Source organism: Rhincodon typus, chromosome 16 (assembly GCF_021869965.1).
Source record: "Rhincodon typus isolate 14 chromosome 16, sRhiTyp1.1, whole genome shotgun sequence".
NCBI lineage: Eukaryota > Metazoa > Chordata > Chondrichthyes > Orectolobiformes > Rhincodontidae > Rhincodon > Rhincodon typus.
The window spans coordinates 60,775,114-60,793,973 of record NC_063347.1 but is presented as its reverse complement, the minus strand read 5'-3'; the positions used below and the strand labels follow the sequence as shown (position 1 = coordinate 60,793,973).

Genomic DNA, 18,860 nt, shown 5'->3' with positions numbered 1-18,860 from the left:
ACTGCAGGCCAGGCAGCATCAGATGAGCAGGAAAGTCGGCGTTTCGGGTCAGGGCCCTTCTTCAGAAAAAGGGTCTGAAGAAGGGTCCCGACCCGAAACGTCAGCTTTCTTGCTCATCTGATGCTGCCTGGCCGGCTGTGTTCCTCCAGCTCCACACTGTTTTCTACAGCATTATGGAGTCTGTTCTGTTAAATCAGATAGTCTGTGGCTAATCTCCAGTTGAATTCTATTTATCCACCGTTGGTCCTTTTTGCTGAATAAATTTCATTAACAATAATCTATTGATCAGTGTTAAAAATTGCATCCACACCCTGCATGTTACTTTGGCACCCCCTCTATGTTGTGGGCTGGCCAAACCTGGACTCAAAATGCTAGCTGTTGGTAGGCAAAGAATATCCGTTTCACATTTTGCACTGATTTAGCAATAACATTCTCACACTGACCCGATTTCCCCATATCCCGAGTAAACACCAATCATAACCCTCCACTGGATCAGACATTGTGAATCCCAGATCTTCCTCTCACTCCGCAACTATGAAAACATATCCGACTGAACCACATACATTTTTTGATGGGAGCAGATATTTCTGGTTAGTCAGTGCCCTTGTTGAGAAAGGATTACGCTCTTAACTTGACAATAATCTTTTGCCACAAATCATATCACTTCAGACTAGAGGAAACTGTCTCTGTGGGCCCAATGACTTAAATTACAAGCTCTGTTCTGAGAATGACTGGCAAAGTGATGCTCCAAATATATTCAGTCAAATTTATCACTTCAAGTTCTTCAGGACTTCAAAACTTTTGCAAATAAATATAGATTAACAAAAACAGTGTGTACGTATTTAGAGTTTCCAGCCTGAAAAACTGGAGGCTGAGGGTAGATTTTGGCCTTTCAGTTGGGATCTCAATGGCAAGATCAAATGGGGGTCAGAGCCACATATTGTATGGGACTCAAACAAGCAATCACCCGAGAATGCTTTTCCATTAATCGGTGAATTTGCAGTCAGACAACAGGCTCACCATACAGTTAAGGACTAGATAACAGGAGTCTTGTCGCAAGTGGCAGTGTCCCTGCCTGTGGGCCAGAGGATTAGGTTCCACCTCAGGATGTAATGGCCACAGATGTGTCAATAATATGCCCAAACAGGTTGATTAAGAATAATTATTCTTTACAACTAAGGGCAAATGGGTTGGATCTCAATGGCTGAGATGCCCTCCAGAGAGCGAGGTAGGGGGTCCCTTCATTTTGAGACAGCTTCTTGACTTTCCAGTCAGCTGTACCCACCACCTCCCAACTGGATAGGAACCCTACCCCCTAGCATGAGGGAATTAAATGCCTCCTCCTGTGCCAGAACAGTAAGCAGACATTGGAGTTACATATCCTTTCAAATTCTCCTACGATAGCAGGAACTGATTGAATGGGTTCAAAAGATGGTTAATCATTGTCTAAACTGGTTGCAGATCGCCATTCTTTCAACCCCCTCTATCCACTTGCAGTCCCTCCATTTAAGGAGATGACGCAGGTGAGTTTCCAGGTGGTAGACAGCATTGCTTTAAATATTGGTGTTTATGGCTGTTTATTTTGCCCTATAGTCCTTTGAAAGGAACTATTTATGGTTATTATGCTTTGGAGGAATAGCTCCAATATAAACCATGACCTACCCACTGCACATGGGTTAAGAATCCCTTGAACATCTCAAGGAATGTTCAAGATGACAACCAAATAGTGTCTGGCAGGTGGGAAAGTAGAGTCATTGAAGGGGGCTGAAGTACAGAAGTTGGCCTCTGTACAATTCCTGCAGAAAGGAAACAGTGACTTGCAGATAAAGGCCTTCCTTCTTTTTAAACCTGGGATTGAAAACTGGTGAGGAAAATGCCAACACGAGAATGACTTGGCTTTCCTCAGACAACAAGTTAAACTTGCTTCCAACTCGGACTCATTGTACGTGATTCCACTTATCTCTCCAAGAATTTTGCCCTTGCTAATTCCTCTGGACTGGTTCACATTTTACAACCTTTATTTACAGCTGGGGACAGCTTTTAAATCTGCTGTGGAGCACTTAAGGCTTTGATTCATCAGTTCTAAAAAGTAATGACACTAAGAGAAAACTGCAAAGGCACCTTAAACCAGAAAATTATGTACTGCTTTCCAATTCCTAGGACCAATTAACAGGTCTCAATACAATTATGTGAAGTAATTAAAGTTTCAATTTTAGGATAATAATGGCAATTAGAACAAATAATTAATCTACCATGTGCCTGGCAAGGTGCTTCCTTCATACACAAGAGCATTCTCCAATCCCAGCCTTGCCTCTTACCTCTTCTTCGCACTGGCACGTCCCTCTCTGAAGATTCATCGTCTTTCTTTTTATTGCCAAGGTCGCTGGTATTTACAGTCACTGTGGCTTTGATCTCTTGCTGCGCGAGCTTCATCCGGTCATAAAACACCTTGAAGAATTTCTCAGACTTCTTATCCTCAGTCAAGCGGCAGTAAAACGAATGCTGTCAAAATGGACAAGTAACCGAATCAGGTATTAATACACTAGATGTGACTCAACATTTCGCTTCCACTCCACCACCTTGCATTGATATTGAACTTTTAATGCAATTAAAACATCCCAAGGTGATCCACGGGAGTGAAATCAAACAATAATTTCTCACCAAGCCACATTCTGATGTTAGAGTAAATGACTTCTGCATGGTTGAGATCCAATTCTAGTTAGTTTTCCAAGATAGCTGGAGTCCACGGAACTGTCCACAAGAACCGTGTACTCTCAGATTGTCACTCACTCTCTCTCCCACTTTGTCAAGACCCTGGTAAAGTCTCTGCTCCACTGTAGTTCTCTCTACACAAATCCTGCGACACTGACACCATCATTAATGCTGATGTTGATCCCAATACTTCACAGTGACCAAAGGTTCAGTTGAAAGCTTCAGTTTTAATAAGCATCTCACTGAGGGTGATAAAAGTAGAGGGGCAGAGGGATTTAGGGAGCCGATTCCATTGACCTAGGGCCAAGGGAGCATGGATGCCAACAATAGAACAATGAATGAAAAAGACATGTATGTGGCCAGAGTTAGAGGAGAGCACAGACATAACACACAGTTGTCTACAGCAACTGCAATTTTATTATTTTATCAGCATATCCACACAGCAAAGATGTCAACATGCTTTCTGGTTTGGAATAGGTTCGTGGACTGTCACTTCACTGCCAATTCTGAAAATTAAACCTAACTCAGAACAACAGGGCATCTCTGCTTTCTCATTAGGTGTTTTGGGGCAGGATGGGGCGCATTTGAGGATGCGGGGGAAAAGAGCGGGTGATGTGTGTGTGTGTTGGCAGACAGCAGAAAGTCAACGGAGAGGCTGCCATCAATTCCAACAGTGACAAAGCATGGGAATGTTGTTAGAAGCCAAAGTGCAAGCTACAGGCTTCCAAGTAGCACAGCATAATGAAAGACGAAATAAAACAAGTGCCGCATGGCTCACTGAAAGTTTAAAAACAAAAAAATGGTGGAAACAAACGTAATGTTATTCTTCCTGTTGTTACCGCCCGCATTATCATCACTTAGGCTAAAAATAAGTGCTTAAGACAAGGAACTGCACATCCCTTGGAGGTTTTCCACTCAAAGACAGATTTCATTGAAATGATTCACACAGGAGAAATCTCGAAAGTGCAATTAAGTTTGACACCTGCAGTTGCTGAAACTTTTTAAAAATAGTCAAGGACGTGAAGGTCACATGGCAACCCGACCCTCTCTGTATTTAACAAGCATCACGACAGCACAGGGACAGGTTAATTTTGCCAGCTTGTTATCTAGCCAAAATAGTTCACCATCATTGCCACTGTGGCATTTGATTCAAATGCATTGGCACATTGTTGGGCACAGGCATGGGCATGGGCTGGGATCCTCTGCACGGCTCTGAGCAGCCGAACTAATGCGGGAGGAAAAGTTCAATAGAAGTCCTGTGAAACAAATATGGCTTCCAGGTTTGGACTCCTCTGTGGAGTTGAGGCGATGGGTCAAAGTTGAGCTTTGCGGTAGGCAAGGTATCAAAGGTTAATCGCGGGCGGGGGGGGGGGGGGGGAGGGGGGGCGGAGGGAAAGGTGGTATGGGAATGTCACAATCCGAAACTCAAATGGATCAGCCATGAATGGAGGAGCAGAGACATATGGCCTACTTCACCTCCAAATTCATATGTTTGCAACCAGATCCCAAACACTAGTATAGCACACAGGAAAGAGGAGCACAGTTTTCTCATGATTCATTTTGCTGTGGGATCTGGTTCTTCAGGTTACAAATAAATTTCATACTTTACACATTAAGAAATGGATGACGTTTTGTAAATCCCAGTGATGGTCTCCATGCAAATTATGGATGCTGACAAAAAGTTTTAATCCACCAGACATTAAAACAAGCAGGTTTCAACTGTGTGGCAATTGGACAGCTAAAGGATCATCATCTTGACAAATGGATTTCAACCTCAGTAGGCAGGTCTTGGACATCTATCACAAGGTCCTAACTTGGGTTGGGAGTGGTGCAAGAAACATCCCTGAATGTATCAATTGACCATCTACAATGAAGTCAATGGGAGCCCCGAAGCAATTCACAAGCTGGAAATAGGCTTATTACTTGGAAATAGACTTTTTACTGAAAAATGATTCACAGACTATGAACTACACCCTTTCGAAAAGGAAATTATGCTTTTTTTTTAAAAAAAAATCCATTTTATTTTATCCACACAACTATACCCATCACACATGGATATGGAACAGACCCACCATTAATTTATGCCCTTGCATGGTTGATTTGTCATTTATTGGCGCCTTGCAAATCTTGGATAGGTTCTGCATTGCGCTTTTGTGAGCAAATTATCCAGAAGAGCCATCTTCCAGTTAACCCTGAAATTATTCTGTCTGCAGAACGATGCCAAATATTAAATTCAGGACTCCAACCAACTTTGTTCCACCTCAACTTGCTCAATTTATCAGTCAACTCATCTACCCTTTGGCTGCTGGTCACACATTTCCAGCAACATACTCAGATTGTATGGTCTCTCTGTCTAATTCCAATCTGCTCACCGACTGAGCATTACCGTTTCTTTCACTACTTGCCTTCCAATGAACGCTCAGCTATCAAAAGATACAAGGCATGAAATCAGTCTTTGGCAGTCCCACAAACTGACAGGAAAACTTTCATTGGGCATAAGGGAGGCTGCCAATTCACTCTGTTTGCCTCACTACCAAAGTGCACCTTCACTCCTACAGTTCATGATTTTTGCACATCTAAAGGAGCTAACCTATTAACCTTTTGACCTAATCATCTCGCGACCTCAAGTGAATCATGCACACTTCCAGTTGCGAAGCTCAATCCACAGAGTGTGACTTCCTCATTCGTACCAGTATTTTCACTCCTCATCAACCACCTTTTACCTGGTGTAAAGCCTAAATCCATTCAAATGTGAACACTGCTCCCACATCGGGGATACTCCTCCAAATCTCCTGCACCCCTGACAGCACAGAAAATAAAAGCCTCGTTGCATCATCTCCTGGACAATCTCCCTCAACTTTTTGTCTCTTTCATTCCTTGCTCCACTTATTCTTTCTAAACAGAAGGTGCACTGCATACAATATTCTACTTCCTTCCTGGATTCTCACTTTTTTTGAAATTACAGAATAGGGCGATTCAACCAATTGTGTCTGTTTTTGTGCTGGATGTCCGAATAAGCAATGCACCTGGTGCCATACTCCTGCCTTCGCCCATTGCACATTCTACCTTTTTAGATAATAATCTTGAAAGTTTTGATTGCACCTGACTTGATCACAATTTCTGCATTAAGTAACTTCTCAAGTCTCCAACCGCTTCTTTTGCCAATTACCATACATGTGTTTCTCGTTTCAGTGGGAATAATTTTCCCCTGCCTACTCTGGCCAGAACCCTCTCAATGCCTCCAACAAATCTCCTCTCAACTGTGTCTTCGCCAAAGAAAACAGTCCCAGTCTCAATCCCAACCTCTCCAGTCTATTTGGTGGAACGATCCTGGAGAGTCTTTTTTGCACCCACTCCAATACCTTCACATCTTTAAGGTGTAGCAGAATTTGTGACAGGTTTTCTACAGGATCAAATATTTCCTAATTTTCTTCAGCCTTTTCACCCTACAGCCTCTTCAGGTTTTAGAAAACCCAAAAATGGTCACCCATTTACTCTCACTCCATAATTTAACCAAGTTATTATTCTTGCTAACCTTGTTGGTGTCCCTACAGTTTGGGCCTTTGTCCAATATGATTATATCCAACTCAAAAAATAAAGACAATTTATCTTCGGTGCCTGGCACAGCTCAGAGTAACCCCGCATGAAACTCTCCCCCAAAAAAGTATGAGTGATCCTTTGGATCAGTATTTATTTCTGGTTGTGTCCTAGTCAAGAAAGCGGTACAGCGCTTCTGTTCTCTACTCTGTTCCCAAAGGAGGAAGAAAGTTTCTCAAAAACACCACTTAAAGAAAGCACACATTAGGGATTTAAGAACTTTGCTCAACATCTCACATGAAGAATGCCGCACATAACCCAGAACTGAGTTCCTGTAAGGGCAAGTTTTTATTGGCCTTGAGGGCATAAGAAATCCAATCTTGCCCTCGGTTGTAGGCCACACAGCTTGGTTTCCATAAAAGGAGAAGAGAGCCCGCTGTCACAATGTTGAGCAAGAAGGTGGAATCAGGTTAGATAGCGCAAGAAAAGACCAACAATAGGGACAATATCCGATTTCAATCCAAAATAATATGCGGTGACTAAAACACTAAGAATAGAACCCTTCCTATCTCATTCCTTGCTGGCTACAAAAACTTAACTTCAGTAATTATGACTGCTGCTGGATCATCTTGTCAATCTCTGAAAGTGAGTCACCAGTGCTTTGTGGGTTATCCTAATTGAGCTAATTTATAATTACCATTGATCATAATTGAACAAGGTGCGAAGGAGCTTCAATGCTGTACTTGGTTACGAGGTTATTCTCCATTTGATGCGAACAAGGACTTCTTGGCTGAAAAATGTTCCGAAATTTAAGATCATTCATGTTATAGTTCATGGAAGAAGACTCTCTCCTCAAATCATTCATGATCATCCCATCAGCAGACACGGTGTTGGAGTTTATAAAGTATTGGACTCAGGGTCGAGAGGCAAAGGTGATTTGGGCACTTTCTTTTATTACCACTGAAGAAATATCCTGAAATGTTCTATCCAACACTTGTGGAGACCCATGATCACCACAAGAACAGCTGAGGAACGCCAAGTGCATATCCCAAACTCTATACACGCAAACAATAAAACAAACTAACAGTCCAGCAAAGAATCCCTACCTCAGCAACTTCATATTCATGAGATTTTGGAGTTTCCATTCCAGCTTTTAATTATTAACTGCTCACAAATCTCAGCGGGAAAGATTGGTTCAAAGTCAGTCAGTAAGCCAAATGTAGCAATGCAGGGACTGTTGGGCTACATTAATAAAACTTCACAATACCATTTGCCTTTCTACGTGCATAACAAAGGCATCTTAAAAATAGTTTGTTTGCAGCATCGTAAATACTGCCCTGGATTGCGTCTTTGACTTCATCCAGGCCCCAAGCACTGGAATTCCACACCAGAAATCACCCTGCCCGTTCCTCCTCTAAAGCATTCATTAAAAATTACATATCCATCTTTTCTTGGGATCACCTTCTTTGATTGGGTGTCTGTTTTGGTCTGATCGTCACCTCTACTGGGATATAAAAGGCACCCCCACCAAAGTAATGTCGTTGTTAGGTCACCACATTTTCACAGATTGGCGGTGGTGTAATTTTTCCTCCACAAAGTTGATAAGTAATGTATTGATTTTAAAATGAAATGAACAATCAGGTTGACAGGTCTGTGCATAGCCTGACAACAGCAAACTCTGTTTTTTAATCAATGCTCCCTGTATCGCTGTAATTTCACCAGGTGACACGTCATTCCACCTGCTGCTGGCTAGCGATTTCAGCGCTGAACTGGCACAGCAATTAGAAAGAGACTTGAGCAGTTCAGTTACGTCCTTGGCAACTTCCCTGCTTTTTCCCCCGAAGCAGCCTTGGTAAAACAAACGTTTTTCAACACTTACAAACCTTCCGGAGGAGATAATGTGCCTGAAGCATTTCCATTCAGAACTTGGAAAGCCCTGTGTCACTGCGTGGGTGATGTGGGGGAAGCTACCACCCAATTTGATATCAGCCCGGAACAGCTTATTTCCATAGCAACAAGCTCCATACACAGGAGCTAGCACTCTGTCAGTTCAGCAAGGAAGAAGATCATTGCAATTCTCCGCTCCCAGACACCATCACCTCCCCACCTCATGTCTTTCTACCCATTGTTCTGCACCAATAAAAAATATCCTGATTTTCTCTGGGTTGAATGCTGGACACAGCTTGCAACCTCTAACAATCAACACCTCACTTACAAAAGTCTCAAGGCAGGAATCGTTAAAGGAAATAGTCTTGGATATTTATTTGAGGAGAAACCTGCAAGTTGACAGATACAGAGGCTGGGGTTGGATGACAACAGGCGAAGGGAAAAATGGAATTAATTGGTTGGTTCCTCCAAAGATCAAGTACTGGCCAGGCGGGCTGAATGGCCTTCTTTTGAGCTGTATGATTCTGCATACAGTGGAAAAAGTCTAAAAGGACAAGGGCAAGGGTCTGATTCAGTGCCAACTGGGAGTGATCGTAGGGCATTGCCGGTCCAAATCTTGCATCAGTTCAGGGCCTCTGTAATGAAGTGCTGGTGTCCGTACCTCTGAGTCAGGAATCCTGGGTTCAAGTCCTCCCTGCTCGAGAGGCATGTCATAACCCATCTGAATGGGTCAATTAAAAATAGCTGTCAGTCACTGCGTGAAACTGGAGTGGAAAAGAGGGCTCTGAGACCTGGGTAGAATTTCCCTTAAAAAGAGGGAGCTTGTGAAGGGACCTGAATCTGCTTTCCAAACAAGTTAGTTGTATCCCAGCTGCATTCAATTTTAGAGACAACATCAGGGCTGTTAAATCCAAAATGGTTTAGAAAAACAACTGTCAAAAGTACTGCATTGTGACTGGCTGCTCCCCTCTCGACTTGGGATAATTTATGACCCTACGAGACCCTTCAGCAGCAACGCAGAAATAATGTCAGACCTCCAGAGGGGTTGCCCGTTTGCGATGACATGAAGGGAACAGCATGGATCCAGACCTGAGAAATGCTCTATAAGCCGAGCAAGAAAACAAGCACAGACAACAGCATAAAGATTTTCATCTGAATTTAAAACTAAATGCTTTTGAATTTAAAAAGCTTTTTATTTTTAAATGCACAAGCAGGCTGGCTTTTGACAGGAAACAGAGGCTGCACCAAAAAAAAAGTGGAAAGTTTTAACGAGGCCAATTTATATCCTACAAATCGCCTCTCCACCTTCCAGCACAACTGCAGTGCCTGTAAAAGCAGCACTGCCTGCCAATGGAAAATCCTAGAACGCTGCTGCACAAGAGTTCAAGGCAGCTCATACCAGTCTCTCCCTTTCACTTTGCTGATAAAAGTCTCAGCTCACATGCCCTGCAGTTCAGCACCTCCATTATTCATGTCCTCTGCGTTTCTGGCGAGTTAACCTTAGTGAGCAATGACCAAGCAACCTTGGACTGCTGTCTTTCTTTTTGTGGGTGTGTTAGCAGGGTGACTGACTGGGAATGTCGCACCACACATTGGAAATCGAGGCCGCTGACGAAACAGCCCCTTCCTTCACAGGAAATCGGAATGCTGATAAGGTGAAGCTGTTAAATGGGGTGTTTTGTTCCATTCTGGTCCTGTTCCAGGAGTGAGAGAGAGAAAAGTGACGTGCCTGGTTTCTTGTCACATATTTCCCCACCACACAAAAAATAAAGAATATAGGTGGTTGCTAACGACATCAAAAAGAAGCCACGTCGAAGAGCCACTGATCTCAATATTGTAAGGAGCGAAGCTGAAATGAGCCAGCGCCTGAAGTGCCCTGGATCAGTGGATGATTGACAGCATCGGCTGATCATTTGGTTCCCTAGGTAATTCCTTGGGAGCCAGCAATCCTGCTGATGTAACCGAGAGCATAGCCCACACACACACACACAATCTTTAAAAGTTCACTGCAGGCAAAATAAGCAAGCATTAGAAGGATGTTTCTGATTACTGGGTGCTAGCCCCCGAAATGCCCTTTGCGAACCGTACTTGGGGACCTGTCGAGTTCTCCAGGGGTAATGTGCACCCTAGCAACCATTCCCAAGTCCAAAATAAACATTGGCACGGAGGTTGTGACAAAAGGTGATACAAGAAATCCTCAGGGTTCAAGCATCGAACAGTCTGAATATTTCCCTCTCAGCATTTGCTGTCAGAAAGCTCCATTTTGCGGGCTTTCACCATTTGATCCACACAAAGACCAAAATCTAACTTCTGTTTGAGTTCCCGTGAATAGCCTGTTAGCATCAATGGGCTTCTTCTCCAAGATGCCGATTCTACGCTGTGCTCATGTCTCCAATCTGGGACCAACAGTGGACAGTGAGCAACTCCACACCACCCTGTGTACGGGCCACTGTGCATCTGCAGCAGTCACTTTCATCGGTTTACCACAGAGTATCGATCTTGCAGAGGCAGAGACAGAGACAATCACAGTTGATCGAGAGCACAGCCTGTTTTAACCAGAGAAAAAAAAGAACACAGCCACTGTGTGGGGTTATTTCCTGCCTTCAGAAGACACCACCTTCAAAACCTCTCTCTTTCCTGGGGACACCAGAGGCCTCTGGTACTATCCCTAGAATCTTCAGGAAGCGAACGTCCATTTTCTAGCTGCAAATAACCAGAGTTGGTGGGGGGGAAACCCACAGCAATATTTGAATTAAAGATCTTCCCTTTCAACTCCTTTGTTTTATAGTCAGAAAAGTAGTGGAGGCTGGAGGTAGAAAGGCAGCCTTGATGGATTTCAAAACATTAGTCAATCAAATAACGAAGGTGAACTTTGTTTCATGATTGGTGAGGGACAATCGGAACACATCGCTAATGGATATACCACATGATCAACGGTGGGAATGGGTGAGCTAGATTCAGGAACGTTATGTAATCAAGCGTCCCCCACCCAAGTGGGAATCTGATTCTCACAAGCATGCCTTCAGTTCTTGACTCTAGTTCAGCTTGCACTGCTGTCCAATTCCCTTTTGGCCCATCCCCTCATCCTTCTCCAAAGTACCCTGATGGTTCAAGTGAAATCTTGCTTTGTTAAAGTGTCTCAGAGATAGTAGGAACTGCCGATGCTGGAGAATCGGAGAAAACAAAGGTGTAGAGCTGGATGAACACAGCAGGCCAAACAGCATCAGAGGAGCAGGAAGGCTGACGTTTCGGGCCCAGACCCTTCTTCAGAAATGGGGGAGGGGAAGGGGATTCTGAAATAAATAGAGAGAGGGGAGGAGGCGGATGGAAGGTGGATAGAGGAGCAGATAGGTGGAGAGAAGACGGACAGGTCAAGGAGGCGGGGATGAAGCTAATAAAGGTGAGTGTAGGTAGGGAGCTGGGATGGGGGTTGGTCAGTGAGGTGGGAGAAGCGGATAGATGGGAGGGAAGACGGACAGGTCAAGGAGGCGGGGACGAGATGGGCCGGTCTTGGGATGAGGTCGGGGATGGGGAGATCTTGAAGCTAGTTAAAAAAGTGTGTTGTGGCTAGCAGCCTCGTTCATTTTTCTGTATTATATTCAGAAGCACTCTTACACACCTAGGAACTTTTGTCCCCGAGCACCAAATTACCTGGAGGTATATTTTTTTCCACCTATTAACCACCACCAGCAAGTCACTCATGTTCTCCAACGGATTAACTTAGATGTGATGCCCGCTGAGGGCAATGCAAACCGCCAAAAGGTGAGGGGGAAGAGAGGGAAAAGAGGAGCTCAAAGATGCATTGGAAGGATACTCTACCACCTGCGGTGCACACCTCTCTATAAACATAGAGGGTATTTGTGGACACTGTGTGCTCTGTCTCCAAGGGCACCATGGCAGGAACGTAGAGTTGAAAGGGGCAGACAGTGGGCAGTCATGACCCTCTCCACAACCCGCTGCTTGGACTTATCAATGCCTGTAAATGCAGCCAATGCCCAGGAAGTCCTCTAATCTGCTCGCACCCCTCCACGACAGATGCCCGAAGGTCAGAAACGTAGGGTCAAAGTGCAAACAAAAGCACAATGGAAGATTTTTCAAATAACCAAAACGGGGGTGCAGCCGAGAAGCATTGTTCGTACAAATACTAATTAGGATGGTTAAATATTAGGGCAAAATAACTGAGTTTTAAACAAAAACAGCAATGTAGAACTTGTTCTCGGATGTACTGAGGATAGGGTATGATTCATGAGTGAACATTTATTATACAATGGTACATTTGAAGTTACTGAAGGAGGAGGCAAATTTGGAATAAATATTGCAATTGTCATTTAATATTAAACGTCACGTTTTGGCAGCCGAAAAAATCTTACTTCATCCATGTAATCAGAATACCTGGCAGGTAATTATCAATGCAATGGTACAAAGTCAACATTTAACCCGAATATAGCAAGGCTTTGAATGCAATCTATTCCACATCTCACTTCTCCTGAGCAGACCATCAAATCACTAACATTTGCAAATAAATTCATCCTTTTCCCCTTTTCCAATGACAAACTAACTCCTGTCGCTTTGAAAAGGTGGAAAAAAAACACAAGAGCTCATTAAAAAAACCTCCCACTTTCAAAAAGCTCTTGTGTGCTGCACAGCGAGTGAGAAAACAGGATATAAATAGAAGTTATATAACATCTCTTTGTTGATTTCAGTGCTGGAGAAAAATGCGAATGACCTTGTTTCGAGACTCGACGGCCTGCGCCTAACTGTTGATGGGTTTATTTCCCATATTTGGAGATCATCTGACCCGAGTCCTCCCTGTTCAGCATGTGAAAGTGCAAGAGGCCATTAGACATGGGCTTCAGGTTTCCATGGTTTTCAGAATTTAACAATGGCCAACTCAAGCCAAGGCTGCTGTCATGGAGAAGGGCTGTGTGGGTAAAATTAATCTGGCTTAGATACCGGCCAAGTCAATCCCTCATGGTTTTTCCTTTATTTCAGATTGTTCCCAGGGCTAACCAGACACCTTCGTCCAGACACTGTGTCTTGGCAGCACACACATTCTCTTAAACGCTCTGCTGAAAGACCTTTTGTTACAATAGAACTGATCGCATCAGACTGCTTTGGACACTCCCCCATCAGTTACCAGCATCCTGGGCACATGTCACTGCCTGGTACTTTCTACCACAGCCCTGAAACAATAACCAACCACTTGTCCCCAAGTCAAAAGAGAAAATGTTAAGCAAGTCCTCACTTGTTACAGCCCCTCTAATAAAAGGAACAAATATGTCACAGTTTAGAGAATCCCAACGTTACAGCCAAGTTTCTTGCACAGCATCCCATAGAGACAGTCGACTGTTATATCAGCCAGTGACATAGCAGAAGGCACTGCTGGTTATAATAATATGCAAATAGTGCTTGTAGCAAGCAGAGTCAACTATAAGTACGGACGCTCCACTTCGGATTTAATTTTTGTCAAGATCAAGAACTGCTCTGGTCCATTAAAGGCTGCAGGGCACCCAAGTTCAATTTTAGAGTTACATCAAAAAACAGAAAAAGACTGGGTGTTCAAAACAGTGATGTATGTATATTTATGGCCAAGTTTCCGAGGCTCCAACTGCAGCCTCGATGCTATCGGCATACCCCAAATCGAAAAATAAAATGAAAACCTCCCTTGCAGAATACCAAATCCAAGCGTTGCCCTCATGATCTCATCAGCCTCGCTTTAAAAACCGCTGCCTTTTTTTTTGGAAGGCAGGGCAACGGTTGACCGCAATTTACTACTTATTTTACGACATTAAAGTACAACGCAGCAAGAGACTGGATTAGAAAACATCTTTCCATCTCCGGAAGATTGGCTGCAATCAAATCACAGGAAGAGAGTGGTGTTGTCATTTGAAGTCCAGCTTGTAGGTTTGTAGCAGCAACGTGACTGAAGCTAGCTTCTGGCATCCCTCGGGCAGCACAGGGTAGGGAGCATCGCAAGTGAGGAGCTTTCCCATGCTAAATGAGGCAGAGTTAACAGTGAGACAAACTGCCTCATGGATACTGAATATAGCCATCTTTATTTTCCAGTCAATAAGTGAGGCCTTCACGTATTCCTCAAGCATGACCTGCATCTTACCCACCTCTCTCAAACTGGCTGACGGGATGAATTCCAGGGTGTGGCAGAGTCAACTAATATGCAGCACCAAGTAGGACCATTGGCTTCCACTCTTTGATCGATGTAAACTGACAGAGGCCGGAGATGAGAGTGGAGCCAATAGCCCCCTACTTTGCTGGAGACCCAATGGCAAGTCTTGTTTTAGGTACCGCTCCAAGTGTGACCCGCATGCCATGGATTAGAGACACCCTTTTCATCAACATGATGTGTGATACTGTGGGAAACGGTGATCAAATTCGAGAGAAATGCATAAGTTTACAGTTTTGTTCTCTCCTGGAAGCACTGCTGTGCTCTAACTTCAGTCCTAAAGTAATCCCATCTTCTCTTGGTGAGGTTATCCATGAAGATCCCACAGTCTGCAGCATATTTATTATGTATTGAAATACATTTGAATAACATGGGCTGAAAAGAGGTGGAACAGCCAATGATTTCCACCGAGTACTGGAATGCCACCCAAACCATAATCTGGAGCAGTATCTGAAAAGAAGTTGCAAACTATCGGAACCATTAAATGCAAGTTGAAACAAAGACAGCAATGGAAAATACCGCCATTAATACTTAAACTTGCAAAATGATTATCAGAACATGACGATTCATGAACATTACCAAATATGATTTCTTATCATTTCTATCCGACATTGAAAACCAATAATTATCTCAGTTGAAGTGTGAGAAGTTACAGATAAGATACAAGATCCCTAGACATGGGAAAGTCTTTTGATATATTGATCCTGAGCTGCCAATCAATAAGAAATGTCTGATCGGTTTGTGGTCTTAGCTCTACTCGTCTGCCTGTTCGCCAAAATCCCTGTCAATCAAAAATCCATTCGACTCAGTGTTGAATATACACAATCACTCTGCCTCCCTGCTGTCAGAAGAGAATTCCAAAGACTAAATGCCTTCAGAAGAAAATCATCTCCATTTTAAATGGAAGACCCCTCATTTTAAACTGATTCCTCGTTCCAAATTCCCCCTCGAGGGTATACATTCCTCAGCATTATCTCTGTCCAGACCCTCAGAATCTGATATGTTTCAATTAGACCATCTCTCGTTGTTCTAAGCTCCCATGAACATAGGCCTAGCTTGCTCAACCTTTCCTCATAAAACAACAGTTTCATCTCTGGAATCAGCCCAGTGCAAGTGTATCTCTTGCTAGCTAAGAAGGCCATGACCAGAAACACTATTCAAGGTGTGGCCTCAAATTTCCTCTGCTGGCGTAGCAAGATTTCTCTATTTTTATACTCCACCAATAAAGCTCAGTATTCCAGCTGCTTTCCTAATTGCTGGCTATACCTGAACACTGAACTTGTGATTTATGTACATCCAGATCCCTCTGTACTGCAGCATTCTGAGGCTCTCACCACTGAAATAATATCCTGCTTTTCTGTTCTCCCTGTCAAGGTGGTCAACTTCACATTTTTCCACATTATACTCCATCTACCAAATTTTCCCCATTCCTTTAACCTTATTTTATTATATACATATGCAGACTCCATGTTCTCCTCACAACTTACTTTCCTCCCTATCTTTATATCATCTGCACATACAATACAGTCAGTCAGACCCTTCACCCAAGTCATTTATTAATGGAATTCTTTGTGAAGTAGACAAATCTCCTGGAATTTTCTCCAACAGCGTATTCTCACAATAGCTGCAGTTTTAGTAGAGTTTGTAAATATAATTGAGTAAATATTTATTGCAGCAGTTACAGACAGGAATCATTGTTTTTCCCAGTAGTTAACTGCACAGACATCGAAACTAGACATTCCCATTAATTTAACATAGTAATGTTTACACTAGAGAATAGAATTACTCAAAAATCAACAAAATACTAATACACAATTAGAAAATTATGCAACTGTCCCATAAAGCAACAGGTTACACTTGTATAGAACCTTGTAAATGGCAAAAAAGTCTGAAGACATTTCACAGAAGTTTTATCTGGCAAGTCTGTCAATAACCCACATAAGGCGATATTACGACTAGAAGCTCAGTCAGAGAGATATGCTATTTAACGCCTAAGAGAGAGAGACAGCGAGAGAGAGAGGAGAGAGCGCGAAAGAGAGAGAGAGAGCGCTTCAGAGAAGTAATTAAAGAGACTAGGATCTGGACAGTTGATGGCATTGTCTCAGTGGTGGGGTGAAGGAATTCAGGAGTCAACAAGAGACCATAATGGGAGAAGTGCAAAGATCTTAGGTGATATTCAGGTTGGAGTCGGCTACGGAGATAGAGAGGGGTGATTTCAGGGAGGAAAATTGACTTGTACACAGGACAACGCTGTCATAACTAAGGCACTGTCAGACCATCATGTGGTATAAATCATAACACTTCATTATGAAGTCACAGCAGTCATTCTTCGTACCTGAATGGTAGTGTTGCCCCCTTCCAGCAGAGCAATTGCAAGTAGGATACTTTCATGGAAGACCCGGTCACTGGTTGCATTCATTATGAGGTCTATGACTAGGTCAGATGCTCCTTCTTTGTCCAAGTGACATTGCACTTCTGCAAGGCTCATTTCACCTCGGCTCAGCGTGCCAGGTCCTGCACCACTTCCTGAAATATGTACAACAGCTTCAAAAACACAGCACCAGAGCAGATTGACAGTTTATTGACACAACACAACTACATCAAAAAGGCTTTAGATTTAATATTTTGGGATATTGGCAAGTTTTAATCTCTTTTTCGAATAAAAAAACTTAAGTGCTTTTGATAATGATCCACTGCAGTGAGATGCTCCCTAGTTGTTGCAACCTAATACACAGAGGTCATAGAATGTCGACAGTGTGGAAACAGGCCCTTCATCCCTACAAGTCCACACTGACCCTTGCAGCATCCCACACAGACCCATCCCCCTATAACCCACCTAATCTACACATCCCTGAACACTATGGGTAATTTAGCATGGCCAATCCACCTAGCGCGCACATCTCTGGACTGTGGGAGGAAACTGGAGCAGCCGGAGGAAACCCACGCAGACACTGGGAGAACGGGCAAACTCCACACAGACAGTCGCCCGAGGGTGGAATTGAACCCAGGTCCCTGGCACTGTGAGGCAGCAGTGCTAACACCACTGAGCCACTGTGCCACCCAAGATGCCGAAAAATATCCTATTCACGGAGAGCTGTGCAACTAGACATCCTTGAATGCTTTTTTAATATCATCATATGATACCCCGTACATATTTAGTATACCAATACTGTAATATTTATTTAATTCTTCCAAAGCCACTTGGAAAATGCATAAAGCTGTCTTTATGAAAAAGGAGAGACATTGAAGGACTACACTACAAACTTACAACAGTAATTTCAACACAAGGTCACAACAGGTGGACAAAACATTGGCACAACATTCAGCTCTCAGAACAATCGTGTGCCTGAAAAGAGAGTCAAAACGATTCAGAAAATCTTTCCTTCTCTCACTGCCCGAATAGAATGTATCTCACACACACACACACACACACCCTCTATGGGGTAAATCATTTCATCCAAGATGTTTATTTGCAGATACATTCTATTTTGCTCAAGAAACACACAATTTGTAGTCATAGTCAGTCAGCGTGGCATTTTATAAATTCCTGCTTTCAGAATAAAACCAGCCTGATTCCGGGTTAAAACTCGGACAGATTCTGAACGCGGCCTCACACCTACAATTCAGTGTCTGACCCGAGATGTCACCTTTTGTATATTCTTATCGCTCTGCCTGTTTGAAGTTTGGAAAGTTAGGCAGACACTCTGATGAAACCTTTAATTATCTCAGGGCAGTGGAAACAGATTGTGGGATTTGCATCTTAAAATCAATCAAAACTTGCTTCTCCTTTCTAACAGAGTTCTCCGTATCCTGCTTCTGCAGTTTCTAGAATGTAAGAACATATGAATGATTAAAGATTTAACAGGAGGCAGTCTACCAGCCATTGTAGGGCTGTTCACTCCACACAGACCAGTTGTATGATCTTTCATCTCTCTGCCTATAAACTGTGTGTGTGCTCTCCTCTCACTGCACCTGACAAAGCGACTGCGCTCCAAAAGTTTGCGATTTCAAATCAAGCTGCTAGACTATAACCTGGTGTCGTGTGTTTTTTTTAAAACTTTGTCTGCCCCAGTCCAACACCGGCAGCTCCACATCACAGTTAAAGCACTGACGAGAATTATCCAGCATTTGCTTCTTTAGCCTGGAATTTAACATCTGAGCAGTTCCTTGCCCTATGGGGAACATTCACAGCATTGTTTGCCCAATGACGGAGGAAAGTCTGAAAATGAAACTGGGATAACAAACAGCCGTGGGTTAACAGCAGAATAACTTTACGTAAGGCTCGACTAACCTCAGAGTCTCTGGGGGCAAAAGAGAAGACGATAAAACAGTAATTAGACGTTAACTAACAAAAAGATGCCAAGTAAGGTCACACCTCACTGAAGTGACATATAAAAAAGGAAGAAAAAAAAACATTTTTTAAACAAAAAGTGTGCATGAGAAACGCAAAAAAATATGAACTGGATTTGGTAATTAAACCCTGGGAAGCCAAAGAGTCTGCACCATGATTGATTAAAAAATAACTTGGAGAACTGATCATGGG

At 43.1% G+C, this 18,860-nt stretch overlaps 1 protein-coding gene across 4 annotated transcripts in view; it reads right to left on the bottom strand.

Moving 5' to 3' along the window:
• Nucleotides 1–18,860, bottom strand: part of itpr1b (inositol 1,4,5-trisphosphate receptor, type 1b) — a 500,439-nt gene that overhangs the window by 162,818 nt on the left and 318,761 nt on the right. For all 4 annotated transcript variants that reach the window (XM_048606463.1, XM_048606462.1, XM_048606465.1 and 1 more), the window contains exons 40-41: nucleotides 16,653–16,843; nucleotides 2,319–2,502 (exon numbers count right to left, since the gene is read on the bottom strand). In XM_048606463.1, coding sequence (XP_048462420.1) covers nucleotides 2,319–2,502; nucleotides 16,653–16,843 — 375 coding nt within the window. The remainder of the gene's footprint in view (nucleotides 1–2,318; nucleotides 2,503–16,652; nucleotides 16,844–18,860) is intronic.